The sequence below is a fragment of the Amborella trichopoda genome, chromosome 2, assembly GCF_054954075.1.
Source record: "Amborella trichopoda isolate Santa Cruz 75 chromosome 2, AtrichopodaSantaCruz75HAP2 v2.0, whole genome shotgun sequence".
Taxonomy (NCBI): domain Eukaryota; kingdom Viridiplantae; phylum Streptophyta; class Magnoliopsida; order Amborellales; family Amborellaceae; genus Amborella; species Amborella trichopoda.
The window spans coordinates 8528049-8544444 of NC_142337.1; the positions used below are offsets into that span (position 1 = coordinate 8528049).

Consider the following 16396-nt stretch of genomic DNA (forward strand, 5'->3'; position numbering starts at 1 on the left):
GGGGGCGGCACGGGAATGCTTTAATCATCGGACCAAAGAAGCGATGTACTCACATAATATAGAGGAGTATAATCTAAAGGTCTAAAGATTAATTGTGACTTCTTTGTACCAAAAGTAAAACACTAATTATGGGTTAAACGGTCATCACCGCTGATTCAATGGGTTGAAGGGCCATGGTTCGAGAATAGTCTGAACACTTATTTGTAATATTTGCAGTGCACCGACCATATCATCACCGTGGAAAATCTATGATTCAGGGTCATGTCTCCATCTGACATAGTGTGCGCAAGATACAGGGCTCACAATACAGCTTCCCTATTCTGTATTTCAAATATGAACGGTCCAAACCTTTGATATCCGTTCCCCTTTTGCTTTGGCTCCGAGGCAGGAGAGAGATGCAGGCATTGGCTTTGGGGACTGGAGTTGCTCGTCTAGGGTTCAGCAATGGCGGCCAAAGGCCAGGAGAGCCCAAAGCAAGAAACAGGGCATCACTGGTTGGAGTTCAGGCAGTGAAAATGGCCGATGAGCTGAGGAGAAGAGACGCTCTTAGCTTCGGTTTCTATAACCTATTCTCTCAAGTATTTCAGGGCCTCTGGAACAAGGAGGAAGCCATGGCTGAGGAAGCTTCATGTTCTCTTATCACCACCCCTTCGGGTCTCTCTTACTGTGATAAATTGCTGGGTTATGGCGCCCCGGCTTCTCAAGGGCAGAGGATAAAGGTGCTCTCTGTTTTCTCTTACTATCCATCTCTGTCATGAACTTGTTATTTTCTGGTTTTTGCATTGTCTCTTCCTCTGGTTTTAGTTTTTCTTCCTTTTCTTCATATTTGTCGTTCTTCAGGAGTTTGTTGTTACATATTTATCTTTTCAGAATTAATGTTGAATATTAGTTTTATGGTATTTTCCCTTTTTCAGATTAATCGTTTCCAAAATTTCCATAATCTCTTGAAATTTTTAAAATTTCCTGTCTCATGTGGATAGAGTTTGGAAATTCTAGTCTTGACTTATTGTGACATGAATTTGGGGCAACACTCTATGTCTAAGGCGTTATTACTTTTCTTTCTATTTGGAAATTGTGATTGATAAATAGAAATTTGCAATAAATATACAATTAATACAAGTTTACAATCCAAATTCAATGAAATTCTGGATTCTTATTATCTGGGAAATTAACTTAACAACTATACCTAGAGCCCTCTTTCCCGATTCATTTATTGGAACAACCACCCTTTTAATTGTTTTGAGATTTTTATAGGTAATTTAGTGTTTAGTTGCAGTGTATGTTGCTGAACGAAATTATTCTTGGTGTTCTCTTACTACTCATTTCAATAGAGTTCCATAAGATGGTGTGGTAATAGCTATAAATTGGAAAAAGAGTCATTTGCATTATAAGTTGAAGTAATCGTTTCAATTATTGGAGAAGGCAAAACTTTGTGTGTCTGGTTATTCTATATCTGGATATCGAAGGACTTTTACTTCCTCAAGTTAGAACTATACCTTGTTGAATTGATGATATTAATGTGTGGGTCGTCAAGTTACTTGCAAATCTCTTTCGTTGATGAATATGTTTGCAGGTTATATATTGGTATTTAGCAACACTGGAAAACTTATTTATCAAAATAATAATGCGGGGACTCTTTACTTTTTCTTCAATGTACTTAGAGGGAATTGTCTCGGAAAGAGGTGCAGGGTTTGGCTAACTCGAAATTTGAAGTCATGCCGCAATTTCTAATCGTGTTGTTGTAAAATAGTTCACTGTAAATTATAGCCCTTTTCATGCAAACTCAGCATGATAATTATGTGCATTGGAAGAAGATGGTCCTCTTAGCCCCTCATTGTTCAATACTTTTGTTTGGCATATACAGTTATTGAAGTAACTCTCATTTGGTGGATTTCCTTCTCCCAATTCTGGCATGATGTGTAAACTGTTTAACTCAATAGACAATTGATATTTCATTTTGTCAAATTATATCTATGTACTCCTACTATGTCCATCGTTGTTAGTCTTTTTTACTAGTAATTATTGATGGGACTAGATGGATTGATCAGTGCAATGTAATGTGATTGATGTCGTGTTTATTGATTAATGTTCAATATGTTGGTGTGAAGTATTGCTATGCTTTACTTGAGGAGTTGACTGTTCTTAACTGAGTACTGTCTTGTTGAATAGGCACATTATGTAGGAAAGTTAGAGAATGGGCAAGTGTTTGATAGTAGCTATGACCGTGGAAGGCCTCTAATATTTCGTGTGGGTGTTGGAGAGGTATGGAGTCTCATTTCAAATAATTATTTATTTGTTAGCAGAAGTGCTTATACAGATTGTGATTGATTAAAGTCTTGCTTATAACTATTTTCTGTGCATGTTGGAGTTTTGTGTGATATATCGTTCCAAAGAATGGTTTATCCAATGAAGTGCTTGTTTTATCTTCTACTCTCCAGAGGAGTGTATAGATTTCCAGGATGGGTGTATCATCTACTTGTGCCCATCCATTTATTCCCTTTCTTGATAAATTTGCATCCATCACATCTCATTATCTCATAGCCATGAGAAGGCAATAAATACATGCTTGAAAAGACTGGAGTCAGGGAATAATGTTTTTGAACTTCCCTAGGCAACAGAATGCACTCCATGTTTATTCTAGAGGGCTTTCACATTACCATTAGCCATTTATCAACAGTTTATGGAGATCTTTTCCTTAAAAAAATAATAATAGTTATTTAATGACTATCTAAAGGTAGATCCATATTGTTGATCACGCCACAAATTAACGGGGAAGAAGAATTAAGGGAAGTACACTTGTTCATTGGGGATCCTTTTCTCGATTCCATTAAGATGCATCCTTTGATTGCAATTCAATAATTCACCTTTAAATCCTAGCTATGTTTTTTCCATGATCCAACAGTTGCATCCAAGAGATTTAATGGCTCTCATGGATGTGTTATTTTCTGGAAGAAGAAATCTAATGAGAAAACCCCACATGATAGAGGCTTGTTTGCCAATAAAGCGAAATGATAATCTATTTATAGAACGGAAAAGCTAACAATAGGTTTTCACCTAAAATAAATAGTAGTTTAGGTTATGCTCCCAGCCGTCTGATCTTGATCGGATGGTTAAAAATGTATGTTATCATTCGAAGCTTCATATTTTTTCTACTAATCCAATCGAGATGAAATTTTGGATGTGTACTACACTACTACATAAAAGGGATTGCAAGAAAAAATATAAAACAAATATTTTCCCAAGTTTAAAATGACCAAATTACCCCTAAAAATGAAGGGGGTAATTTTGTCATTTAAATTTTTGAAAATATTTTTTATATTTTTATATGGTGCATGATAGTATCAAGTATACACACCAAAAATTTGAGCATAACCTGATTTGTAGAAAAAATAAAATAAAAATACTAACATGCATTTTCAACTATCTGATCAAGATATGGCGGTTGAGAGAATAACCTAAACTACTATTCATGTTAGGTACGACCTATTGGCAGCTTTATCCTTATAAAAAATACTTATGAAATGCATTTTAACATAAGATGAGTCATAAATTAAACATTATTTGTGAATGGCCTTTTGCCACATAGGCATTTTACTCTTTGCTTGTTGTGTAGGTCTCTTATACTTCAATACTTATGATGCCTCATGAAGCTTGTTAATGTTAGCTATATAATTTTAGTTTATGAATATTGTGATGGTTTCGCTTGTTAATGTTAGCTATATAATTTTAGTTTATGAATATTGTGATGGTTTCTCTCATCCTATATTGGTGCATGGAAAATTGCAAGGGAGTTAATACTGCCCTATCTATACTGAAAGCTTAAATAACCATTATGATATCATTAATTATGTATGTGATGTGACTAATTTATTAGATAATTAATATATGTTTTTATTTTGGGAATTATTTCTTATAGGAAGTCGTAATTTTTGGACAGAGGCTACTATCTTTTTTGCATTAAAGCTATACAAATAGAAACCATTTATCTATTTTGAGCAGGTCATCAAAGGGTGGGATCAGGGTATTGTAGGTGGTGACGGAATTCCACCCATGCTTGGAGGTCAAATTTTCTCACATTCTCTATTCACCCTTTGAAATGGATAAACATCAGTTCATTGATTATCAACATTTGATTATGCAGGTGGGAAAAGAATATTGAAGATTCCCCCGCAACTTGGTTATGGCTCCAGAGGTGCTGGGTGTAGAGGAGGTGCGGTTCTTAGGAATTGTTAATCTTGCGGTTCTTAGGAATTGTTAATTTTCGAAGACCTAGTATATCTATTGCTCCTTTTTAATATAAATATTAGCTCAGTGTTACATGGACACTGAAATGGGTGTTGTGTTTGTTGCATGCCTCAAGTCTAGTACTTTGGCTTAAAAGGTTAGACACGCCATGACGCATTTGTACTCATAGTTTTTCATTTTTTAAATACGATATATTTATTGATGAGAATACACACACACATATAGTTTGAAGATTAAAACAATTGAAAAAATAAAAAATTCTTCTTTGTAATAAAATTTTATTTTATTTTATTTTTCTAGATCCCAAAAACAAAAAGGTGTATCCTCTAACAAACAAAAACAAAATAAGATAACATATACGAATTATTTATTTTTTATATTTGTTCCATAATTTTGTCAGAAAGAAACTCAGTGACAAATATAATTTCCAACTGGAATACGTATGAGTTAATTTTCATTCCCTATTAGTTAATCTTATTTTTATGGTCACTGTGTGTTTTATGGTTAGTGTCTTAGAACTCCTGACTTAAATAATTTAAATTAAAAGGAAAAGAAAAATAAAAACTAGCATGTATTCAATGTTTAAAGTAATATCTTTAACTACTATCTTAATTTTGAAAACTATTCCATATGCAAATCAGAGAGTTATCCTGTTTTACTCAAATGCATAAATTTTGAAAATACTTATTTAAGAAGAAATGAATAAAATGTTGCTAAGAATTATTGTTATGCGTAGTTCTGTGATAATTATCTAGTTTATTATATTGTCAACAATGCCTTTGTTTTTGGAGTTCTATATATGATTCACCTATCAATAAATCACTACAGCTTAAATAGCACAATTGTAAACCTTACATTTTTCAGTTTTTAACTCAAGAGGTCTAGAAATCAATTCCTGTCAGGGCCCTTTTTTTGTTCCAAGGACATGGCACCTAATGTCTGAAATATAGGCACTCCTGTGGGAAGTGTCTGTACTTCAGGAATGCCTCTCACCTAGCCTGACACATACACTCACATACAGACCAAGTGTCCATCCCTTGTCGGGGAGTGTCAACATTATCTCAACATACAATGCCAAACGAAAGACAAGGTGTCTAAGTAACACTGCTTTAGCTTCTCTTTGTAAAATTTCCTCCAGTGTGCTTCAAGTTTTCATTTTGTGCTCTTCTTGGAAATGTACTTTCACTGCTAACCTTTTCTATAACTTAGAAAATGTTTCCTATCTGGTAGCTTCATATTCTCTCTACTATGCAAACAGAAAACATTGATAGCACAGAGAATGTATGGAGTGGCTTGCCTGAGATTCAGAAATAGATTTAGGGTAATCTAAATCTTTTTCAGAAATTTAGCCTGATATTTCGAACACGTAACCTCAATCATAGGAAATTATATGATTTTTATCAAATAGTAAAATCTTTGACAACTTCAGTGTAAGGATAGAAAGAATGTGAGAAAATGTCATTTGGGATCCTTCAAAATTATATATTGTTGTTTAACTTGAGTGAACTTTGTACTTAGTAAGCGATAGAGTATTTAATCTTATATGTTCCGCTAAAGTTCTAATGAATGGAAAATTATATGCATTTTAAAATTTGGTTACTTGATTGAATTGGAGCTTTTCCTTATTTCCTCAACCAAAGTGTGACTAGTTTGGCTGGCATTTAACCGTTTATCGTGAAAATGTTATAAAGAAATCATTTATTTTCTGTGTCATTTTCTATTATGTTTTTTGAGGTGCTTCTCTCTTTTTTGGTTAAATAGCTGATTCTCATGAGCTGCACTCTATAACTTATACAGGTTCATGTGTCATTCCACCTGATTCAGTTCTTTTATTTGATGTCGAGTTCATTGGCAAGGCCTGAGATATGGCGGATACAAGGTACTGTGGCTACAAAAGCTCTGATTTTCATTAAGGATTAGTGAATGCAATGTATATGTAATTTCCACTGATCGAAAGGTTCTTTACAAAGATTTTGAAGGACTTCCTTATAAAGGCTGCTAAATAATAGTTGCTGTTTGACCCTGGAACTTTTTCTCAATCTCAACCATCACACTCATTGGTAATAACTATATATCAGTGTAAGTTCTATGTCATGACCCTTTTACTGTGCATGTCTATTTCAAATGAGTTGGAATTGCCTATGTGTATGTTTTCTTTGTGCATTCAAATGTAAATAAACTGGAATTAAAGAATTATATATTCTGTGAGAATCTTTCATATTCTCTTACATTTCATATCATTCCAGTGTTCAGCAGCAATTTTATTTGGCCTGTTAACTATTTTCTATGTGAATAGGTTTTTAAGTAATTGTATCATCTGAAGTTTTCCATGAAGTGGCCAAAGTTTTTTATTACTTTTTGGAGGTACATATTTTAATAAAGTTGTGTTGTTATCTGAATGAGTTAAGAAATCAAGTTGTATTGTTATCTGAACGAGTTAAGAAATCAAATTGTTTCTGAATTAGTTGAGAAATCAAATTCCCAATAAGATAAAAATGAAGTTGAGAAATCACTTCTATATATGCCTGTTGAGTGAATAAAGCCATATTGTAACTTTGTTTAGTCACTCTTCTATTCACGTTCCTGGTATTTTAGTCTTGCTCATCTTAATTGGCTAGTTGATTATGTTTTTTAAGTCACCATTGACCTGCCTGGTTGTTTCCTGCAGGATTTGAGAACTGACTAAATATTTTAACTAAGCAGCCTTGTATTCTTCAAGCAAAGCATTATGTTTCAAGTGGTGATTTTAGATGTATTGTATTTTTCTGTTGTTTTTGCTTTTATTAGTCACGATTTACATTTTATGTTCTCATTTTCATTGGGTGTTATCTTATCTCCATGACTTTGATCTTTCCTCATTTTCAGGAATTGGATTCTATTGTATGCTATTAGGTTTTAACATTAAATACCAAATGCTACACTTAGATCACTGGAATAACACATACATGAGTTTTAGGTAGGTCAGAACACGCGGAGCCCTTCTCCAGAAGTGGTTTGCTTAAATGTTGGTGGCATATTGTTGCAAATTGTTGCATCCATACATGCCCTTGACTTTCATGAATGTTCCAAGGGTTCTTTTTGGCTTAAGCACCTACTTTAAAGTTCCAACAAGTAGTCCCTTGTGTCAAGAATTGGATATTATGAATATATTTATTAATGTATTAAATGGACAGAAATATGTATGACTGCCTTATCTCCAACCACTTGCCAATAAGGCAAAAGCACACAGACACCCCCGAAAATGGACAGAAATATTCACCTCCAAAAATACAGAGACAGAAATATCCTCAGGCATATCACTAATTACTCTATTGCCTATACATGCAGGAGAGCACAACATCTCTCACCTCTTCAAACTCAAATTGGATGATTGACATCGATGGTGTTTTGTCGACTAGAAATATCTGGCAGTTAGTAGTCATGGCTTTTAGGAATGAATTCCTTATCTAATAATGTGAGGAGGGAGTCTATGGAAGATTTATAACCTTTCGTAACATCTTCTCTTAGATTAAATGACAATCGGCCTTATTGTGCTTAGTTTGTTCTTACAATACCAGAGTACCATTAGTGCTGTCCCCATGGAAGATGGATCATATGATCATGCAGTTATCTTCAAGTAGTGCTATAACTTCACTAAATTAATAGAGGTAGCCATGCATACTCTTTGCCCCCGATCAAACTACTTCACTGATAATTCATAAACAACAGTTCGAGCAACCCTTTTTGCATGTCAAAGATATGACTTTTGAGCTAAGAAAACACTAAACCGAGTTTCCAGTCATCCCAATTACGATCAGATGCCTGAGTAGAGTGGAATGGTCCATGATCGCATCACCACCATGAAATATATCCTAATTATTGGATACCTTTGACTTTTAATTGTTTCTTTCGACAAGTGTCTATAAACTACTGCTCTGAAGGAGGATCTTAGCATTCATATTTATAATCTGTGGCCTTTTTGCAGATTTTAGCGTATTCCAAGAAGAGACATCTTGGATATATACAGTCAAGTTCAAACTCTCAGACTTTAGCTGTTGCATGTATAACCTTCAGTGTGTATGAAAATCATATGCAGCAGTTGGATTTGGCATGAATTTGATCTTTATTTTTTATATTTTATCTGAGATTTAAACTATTTATCTGATGTTTGAACTAAGATTGGCCTTTGAAACAGTTGGAACAGGGTTTCTGAGTATTAGATTAGTGTCTTCTAATCCTGGGTTTTGTTCAATTCAAATCCTAGGTTCTCAGTTTTTTTTTTTCCCTTTTTCTTCTTCTTTTTTTTTTTTTTTTAAACTTGTTGTTTAGTTCCTGGATTTTCTAAATCTGTCTAAATTCACCTTGAAAGTGTTTCTAAAGATTGTGGGGCGCATACTTTTAGTTTATTTAGGAAAATAATTGAAAAGTTGCAGCTAATTTCTTTGGAATAAAACCCATGATTTTCATTTTTCCATAATTTCCCAATAAATCAAATCTTCCATTTTCAAATCAAAACCAAAGTTTTCCAATAAGTAAATAATAATTAAATAGTTTCAAAGCTGTTAGTAGAAAAGCTTTGGAAGATGTTTCCTTTTAATGAATGGTAGGGCTTGATGCTGGTGTAACTAGTTCCAGGATCTGGAGTATACACAAATGGTTGAATAACATGCAAGTAAACAAACAAGTGTATGGCGAAGTTGGAAGAAAAAATGCACTGAAATCTATATATATGCTTTAGCTAATCCTACACTTGAATACTTCATCTAAAGCCTACTACCCAACCTTATATACTTCGAATGGGAGTCTGCACTCTTTGATACCCTAAACGTGGTTAAAGAGGGACAATAAACCTTGTCAAATTCCTATAGCATGGCAAGTTTGATCCTACACAACCTAAGCATTTCACCCGGCCTCAAAAGTCCCCAAATATGGGAAAATGACCTGGAGTTACGTTTGGGCTCCCCAAAACTAGATTGGAAGCAGCCTTTTCTAAATCTAAGTCCTAATCTATTCCAACTATTAGGGCAAATGCTCTAAAAGCTTGAACCAGGTTTCGATCGGTTGCATGCTAAATTGGTTTAGATCAACAATTCTGATTGATATTGTGGGTCGGATCGGTGTATGGATGGATATAACTAAAATAGATAAAAAAAAGGAATTTAAAACTTGAAGGAATCACGTGATTCTTGGCTCCCTGTGAGATCGTCTCTACTGGTTCCACCATGATTCCAGTTCCACCAACACATTTTAAAACCCTGGTTAAGGGTTTCAAGTGAAAACCTGGTCTAGGGTTGATAGCAAGCTTATGTTAACGGAAAAAAGAGAGTTAATTGATTGAACGAAGGAGAGGCTAAAATTTAGTGAAAAGAGAGAAAAAAAATTTATTCATAAACAATCCAAAGCAATGATAATTTTCCATTTTATAAAGGAGATCCAGGGGAATCACATGGAAGAAAGATGCTTCCCCACCAACCATCGTACATATTCCAACAAAGGTCGGTGTTGATTGTGCTGTCTAGGCCACTCCATTGTAGAATTATGTAAGAGAAAGTATATAATAAGGCCGTTTATTTTTGGTACAAAGTAGTTTTAATTATCATTGACTGTTGGATGTGAAATTGAGTGGTTGCATTTATTTCATTGATTAAATTCAAAGTTCAAAAAGTTTTTTTTTTGAACTTTATGACACATTTAAGCTATCAGATTTCACATCATATGGTTGTAAGTTATTGTGATCTTCTTGTACAAAAGATAAACGGCCTCATTTGTACATAATCTCATTATGAAATTCAACGCGTTTCACTATCAATTTTACAAGGGATTTAAAAAATTATAGGTTTTGTGAAAGAAATAATTTAAAGATATTAGGTGTCAAAATAAATGTGTATCCACTTTAGATTATGAAAGAAAACAAATGTATAGGACAAAAATTGGAGCAAAAGTCCCATTCCGGATATTGATGTGTGCTGATGGCTTAGCCAATGGAAACTCTCACTTAATGGGTTAAGATTACGTAATATGATTCGATCATCATGGAGTGTTTACCATGCATAATTTGCACCTATCATTGTGTGGGTTAATTAAAATGTGTATTCAATTACTAGTAAAGAGCATATGGCATGGTTCCACAATGTGCCGTCAGGTAAATGATTTGTTTAGAGGTGTTTTATTAAATAAAGTTTTGGGCTCCTTTTGAAAAACCAAAAAGAAAAGGCTTTTGACTTTTTAATTTTAAAATTGGATGGTTTATTTTTTAATCTTGAAACATTATTTCTTTTAGGCAGTAATAGTACATTTTTTTTTTTCTTTTTTTGGAAAGGGACGTTGATGTGTTGGTTGAAGTCGCAATGTTGGGACCTCAAAATACTCGTGGAGGACCCCTTTTACAAGAGGGAGCATATAGACTTTTAAACGAAACCTGATGCAAATTATAACTTGCAAAAAGGACAAACATGAAAGTATAGTTTTCAATGATCGATAAACAAATTTCCTTGGTGCCATCATGAAGATTTTGTGGATTCAATAAAGTGGATGTGGAAGTTCTAAAAAGATAGTATGGATTCACGATGCGGCGGCTTATTTGTTTATCATTCTTTTTAACTGGTTTCTAAAACATCCAGGATTTAAGAGATGGAGCTCCATATATAGGGGTTATTTGGGTTGTTTGGCAAGCGAAAACTGGAGAGTAAAAGAGGACGATAAACAAACTATGTAGAGGGTTCTTAGGAAAGTAGTTTGGATGATCAAGAATAGCATCCTGAAATCCTACCAAGGAATGAGAATGAATGAACCATTCATAGAAGATGGGAAATCAATCTCCAAAGCTCTCTTGGGTAATTTACGGATCATGCGGAGAGGACCTTATGTTGTATGTTGTGCTTTGATACCAATTGTTGTGTGCGGAAGCTCTAAACTTGACGGGTTGATTTTTGAAAAATAAAGTATGAGAAATAAAATATGAAATACGCATCACAATAAACATAAAGATTTATGTGGTTCACAAAAAGTTCTTTTGGGTAATTTATGGATCACGTTGAGAGGACATTATGTTGTGCTCTGATACCACTTGTTGTTTGTGTGCGGAAGCTCTAAACCTGATGGGTTGATTTTTGGCAAAATAAAGTTCGAGAAATAAAATATGAAATGTATACCACAATAACACAAAGATTTACGTGGTTCACCCAAGAAGGCTACGACACGGCAAATATAAATTCAATTTACCAATGAAAATTACATCAAAGATTTTGAAACAAACCTCGACAAACAAAATTCCACTATACTAATGGAAATACGCCATGGCAAATAGAAATCCAATTTACCAATGAAAATTACATCAAAGATTTTGGATCAAACCTCGACAAACAAAAATCCACTATACCAATGAAAATTACATCAAAGATTTTGGCACAAACCTCGACAAAAATACAGTCGAGCAAACCTTTTTAAACCACTCTCTCTTCTTTCTCTTTACTTCTGGCAACCATTACCAACAACACCAGATAGAGATGCAACGAGAAACTCACTTTCTCTCTAACGAAAAGGGGAACGACTCAAAATCTCTGGCAACCATTGCCAACAACACCAAATAGAGACGCTTCTCTCTAACTAAAAGGGGAACAACTCAAAATCTCTGGCAACTATTACCAACAACACCAGATAGAGACGCGAGGGCAACAAAAAACTTACTTTCTCTTTAACTAAAAGGGGAACAACAAAAAATCTCTATGGGAACCGTTTCTCTACAAGAAACAAAAAACTCTCTCAGTCTTTGATAATCTAAAAGGGGTACCATTACAATATTTCTGTCCAAAAGAAGCTTAATTGTTTTCTCTCTGAGAAGAAATTGCATCTTATGGACAAGAGGCTCTAGCTCCTTCTCTCTAGAAGAACCACCATTCTCATATGGTGAACAAAAGAGGGGTCATAAATTTCTACACTTTCATTCCATATATATAAGATTATTTAATCCATATTAAATAGTAAACTTCCTATATATCTCAAGAGACACTTAAGATTAGGAATCCATATTAAATAAGAAACTTCCTATATATATCTCAAAAAGCCAAGAGATATATTCAAGATTTCTAATATTTTTGGATTTTTATTTCTTTTAGGAAACTGATCAATGTCAATCTCAATCCCACATAATATAGAAATATCTCAATTAATCCCACAAAATATGGGATTTCCATAGGCGAGTGATTTTTTATAGCACCAAATCCAACACTTAGAAAAGTGATAGTATATGGTTAGAATGATGTAACTCCCAATTCAATAATTTGGATCGACAATTCACGGATCCAAATCAGTGTTTGGATACAACTAAAGATAAACATTTGAAAACTGGTGAGAACTTGGTGATTCCTTGTTTCCCTACAGCTGGTTTGCTGACCGTTGATTTGTGTAGGGATACAACTAAAGGTAAACATTGAGTACTCATGGGAACCGTGTGATGTCTTGTTTTCCTAGAACTGGTTTTTCGTCCACCGACTAGGCAATGCCAGTTCATCCCACCACATACGAAAACCCTGCCTGCCACAGGCAAAGGTGAAGTTTGGTGTTCTCCATCTAATTGGGAGTAAGTCCTGTAGCTTGAAACAGTGAAGTTTGTTTACCCAAAAAAAACAGTGAAGTTTGTTCCACTGAAGCTAAATAAGTCTATTTCTTTGTTCCTCTAGAAACTAAGAAAAACTCTCCATTTGGGAAAATAAAAAAATAATATTAATTTTTGTAAAAAAGGAAGATAAAACCTCTTTTTCTCATGTTTAATAAAATATTGAGAAGGTCCCAATTGAACCTTAAAATTCTGGGTGTGAAGCCCTCCTACTTAAAAAAAAGGAGGAATGGGGTAGACATGTCACTTGTCTCAAGTCTTCTTATAAATGAGAGCACGCCAAGAGGTGTGGAAATAATTGAATCGGCAACATGTAAATGTCATATCACTCTAGAACTTAGAACCAATCAAAAAACCAAGTCCATAATTAAAGGCCCACTTAAGGCTTTTAAGTCAAGGAGAGTAGTTGTGGAGATATGGGTTAATATGTCAGCTTTGCAATAAACCAAGCGTAAGAGTATTGAGTCTTGAAGCACACACTTCATATGTAAGAGATGGCTGGGTCTCAATAGCTGTTTCATGACTAAGGCTCAAGAAAACAAAGAAAAAAATATTGCAAGTTTTTAACTATTATGTTGGATTTTGCTAAAGGAGGAAATCCATCAATGAAAAGATAAAAAAGTGGTTGGGGGCGGCTAGAGTACAATATTGGGTATTCCTTGTTGAAGGGATGGTGCTTTGGAGTGGAATTGAATTGATGGGGTTTGGGCTTAAGGATTATATGGAAGGGTCATTGCTTGCTTCAAGTGGTTAGTGGGGTATTTAAGCTTGTCGGTAGCGTAAGGTTTCCGAGGTTTAGTGATTGTTTGTGCTTCGAGAGTGTTGGTTGATCTTTCTTGAAGTACAAATTCTTTCTTTATTTTTCCTTTTTGTAATTGTACTTTGAAGTTTATCTCTTTATATTAGCAATATTAACGAAGCATACTGTTAACTGTTCACAAAAAAAAAGAGTAGAATATTGTGATGCTCCTTCAAGAAGTGATCAACTAGGGAAAGCCAAAGGAAGCTTGGGACCAAACTTTCTCCACGTTGTTAGCTTGAATGGAGGGCATAACCTTCTACAAGTTTCCCATGTAATAATGTGGAGTCCAATCATCAACTTGTCGGTAAGATTCAGCAATAAAGAGAGAAACCTAAAATATCCCTATTTGTGCAAAGATAGCAAAACATCAATTATCAAAGTATCATTTGTACACTCTAGATGTGCATTAGGGGTGGCAAGGGGCTGGGTGGCCAGGCCCACCTGGCTGGTCATCCCGACCCTAAAAAACTGGGCCCTAGGCCACATAATGTGGCCCGCAGGTTGGGCCAAGGCTCGGACACCACCGCCCGAGTGCGTGGTCTAGCCCTGCCCTATCTTTCTTTGTTTTTCCTTTTTGTCCTTCTTATTTTACGTAGCCAAGCCCGGCCTTCTGAGCTTAGAACCAGCCCTTGGCCTCAGTCTCTTTGGCCTGGTTAGAGCCAGGCTGGGCTTGGGCTGGCCCCATAGGGATTAGGGTTGGACTAGGACTAGGGCTACGGCCAAGCAGGCCCGGCCCAAACCCATCACGTTGCCAGCCCTAATGTGCATGTAAACTTGCAAAAATATTGCATATGTGAAAGAGAGAGAGAGAGTCTTACATGTCACACTTAAGAGAGAGAGAGAGAGTCTTTGATGTTACACATACACTAGAATACCCTCGAGGAACCTTCAGTTCTTAGAATACTAACCTAAGCAATTGGTTAATAAATTTAGAAAAATGGTAAATAACTAGAAAGTAGCAGCCCTCTATAGTCAAAGAAACCCTATTGATGGGTTGCTAGAAAGACGACCTTTGCTGGATAGCTCTATATTCCTCCTCAAGAACTCTTAAATTTATAAATTATTCCTTATTCAATTATTCTCCTGTTAATGAGCTGTAATTTATTGGTATTTAAAAGTAAGAAAAGTATAGTATAGTTCTTTTGTCCATTTACTGAAACATAAAGAAAACGCATTATTTTCTTCCTTTCATACGATTGTGATCTGCTCCTGCGTTTTCTACAATCTGACACTTGTACCTCGTTGATATCGCGTTTGTTAGGACCTTGATTTCCACTAGTGATTTAAAAAGCTTTAAACCAACTGAACCGCCGGGCCGAACCATGCTGATAAGAGCTAGCTCGGCCAATTCCAAACTTCCAATCTGGGTAGCCAATTCTCAGTAGAATTTTTGCATAAAAAGAGTAAGGAAAAAGTTTATATAAGGTTTGACACCTTAAAATGTAGAATTAAGGTGCACATCTAAAATCCTTCACAAAAGGTATTGATGTTGGAAAAAGATTTAATTGATCATCTCGACATCGAGATGGATAGATATGAAGAAAAAAAATGGATTTCTAGTCTTAAAAATAATACATCGTGCAACATATATCCAGAAGACCGTCCATTTTCAAGATTTTCATATGTTTATAGATCTGCTTGATTTGAACTATTTTTGGAGTTTAGAATTTTACAATAAGATAAAAATAGATTCTTACACCTTCTTAAAAAATTTTGAAGCTAAAATTGCATCTCAAGACAAAGTTTGAAGATGCACTTGTTTAGGGTTACAACCTTATGCAAAATAAAAAAACTAGTAGAAACTGGGCGAGTTCAGGGACCTTTGGACCTGGCTCGTCCACCCATTGATGCCTAGTCCTACTACGCTTACCGATTTTAGAACATCAAAGTCCATTGAGAACATGTCATGTCTCAAATCCATTGTTAAAATGCCGGATCTAACCGCTAACCGCCCGGTTAGATCTTTTGGTTTTGGAAGGTTAGGGTGATCAATCGGTATATTAAAAAAAAGAATTAAAAAAAATGTATATAAATTCTTAAAAATAAGAAATTTGATTTGTAATGCATTTTTAACTTTTACCTTTACATTATGGTAAATGTTAAAAATTATTTTGGTCATTAATACTCACTTTTATATTTTCCCATCTTTTTTAGAAAATTTTAAAAATAGCCTTTAGAAAATATAAAATGGGTTAAAATCAATTTTTTCCATCAATTTTTAACTACATTTGAATGTGTTTTTCTTTAGTCGTTCTTTATATACTTTCCATATTTTAGTAGATTTTTTTTTGTATTTTTTTTAAACACTTTTTTGACGGTCTAGGATTTGCCCAGTTAAAACGATTGAATCGGCCGGTTTACCGTTTAGACCGATTAAACCGCGTCCAAACCTATACCCGATTAACTATACCGATTCGATTTTGAAATCACCGCTCAAATCTGATCTATATCTCGCATTCATCCATTGTAAAAGAAAAATCTTTCATTCATCAGATCTCGTCCTCTCTCATGAGACCTAAATCTAGCGTTATGATGACTGGGTCAGTGGGTTCGGTACAAAAAACTAGAATATCCTCTCAAGTTGAGAAAAAAAGGAAGAGGCTACCATATCCTCTCTCTGACTTTATTTTCTTTCTGAGGATCATGTATGCTATGCTCCTTGAAGAGCATGGTTTACTTCTTCTCCCTCGGTGAAAACCTACTCTGGAGGATTTTTTCAATCTAAAGTATCGAAAGAAAATAATTATGCATGGACT

General features: G+C 34.7%; 1 protein-coding gene across 9 annotated transcripts; it reads left to right on the forward strand.

The window, feature by feature from the left end:
• The first annotated feature begins 359 nt into the window (after positions 1 to 359).
• Positions 360 to 8443, forward strand: FKBP13 (FK506-binding protein 13). 9 transcript variants are annotated; one of them, XR_016049051.1, is made up of 8 exons: positions 360 to 719; positions 2170 to 2262; positions 4000 to 4060; positions 4142 to 4210; positions 6043 to 6124; positions 6216 to 6324; positions 6542 to 6609; positions 6914 to 7174. XR_016049051.1 is itself a non-coding variant. In XM_088857825.1 (6 exons), the coding sequence occupies exons 1-5, from the start codon at positions 396 to 398 to the stop codon at positions 6105 to 6107; spliced, it is 612 nt and encodes a 203-aa protein (XP_088713951.1). In that variant the 5' UTR covers positions 360 to 395; the 3' UTR covers positions 6108 to 6124; positions 7573 to 8443. The 9 variants fall into 9 exon arrangements, 3 of the variants coding, with proteins under 3 accessions (XP_088713951.1, XP_088713949.1, XP_088713950.1); XR_016049053.1 differs by lacking the exons at positions 6542 to 6609; positions 6914 to 7174 and adding an exon at positions 8210 to 8443 and having other exon boundaries at positions 6203 to 6324; XR_016049052.1 differs by lacking the exons at positions 6542 to 6609; positions 6914 to 7174 and adding an exon at positions 7573 to 8443.
• The last annotated feature ends 7953 nt before the right edge of the window (positions 8444 to 16396 follow it).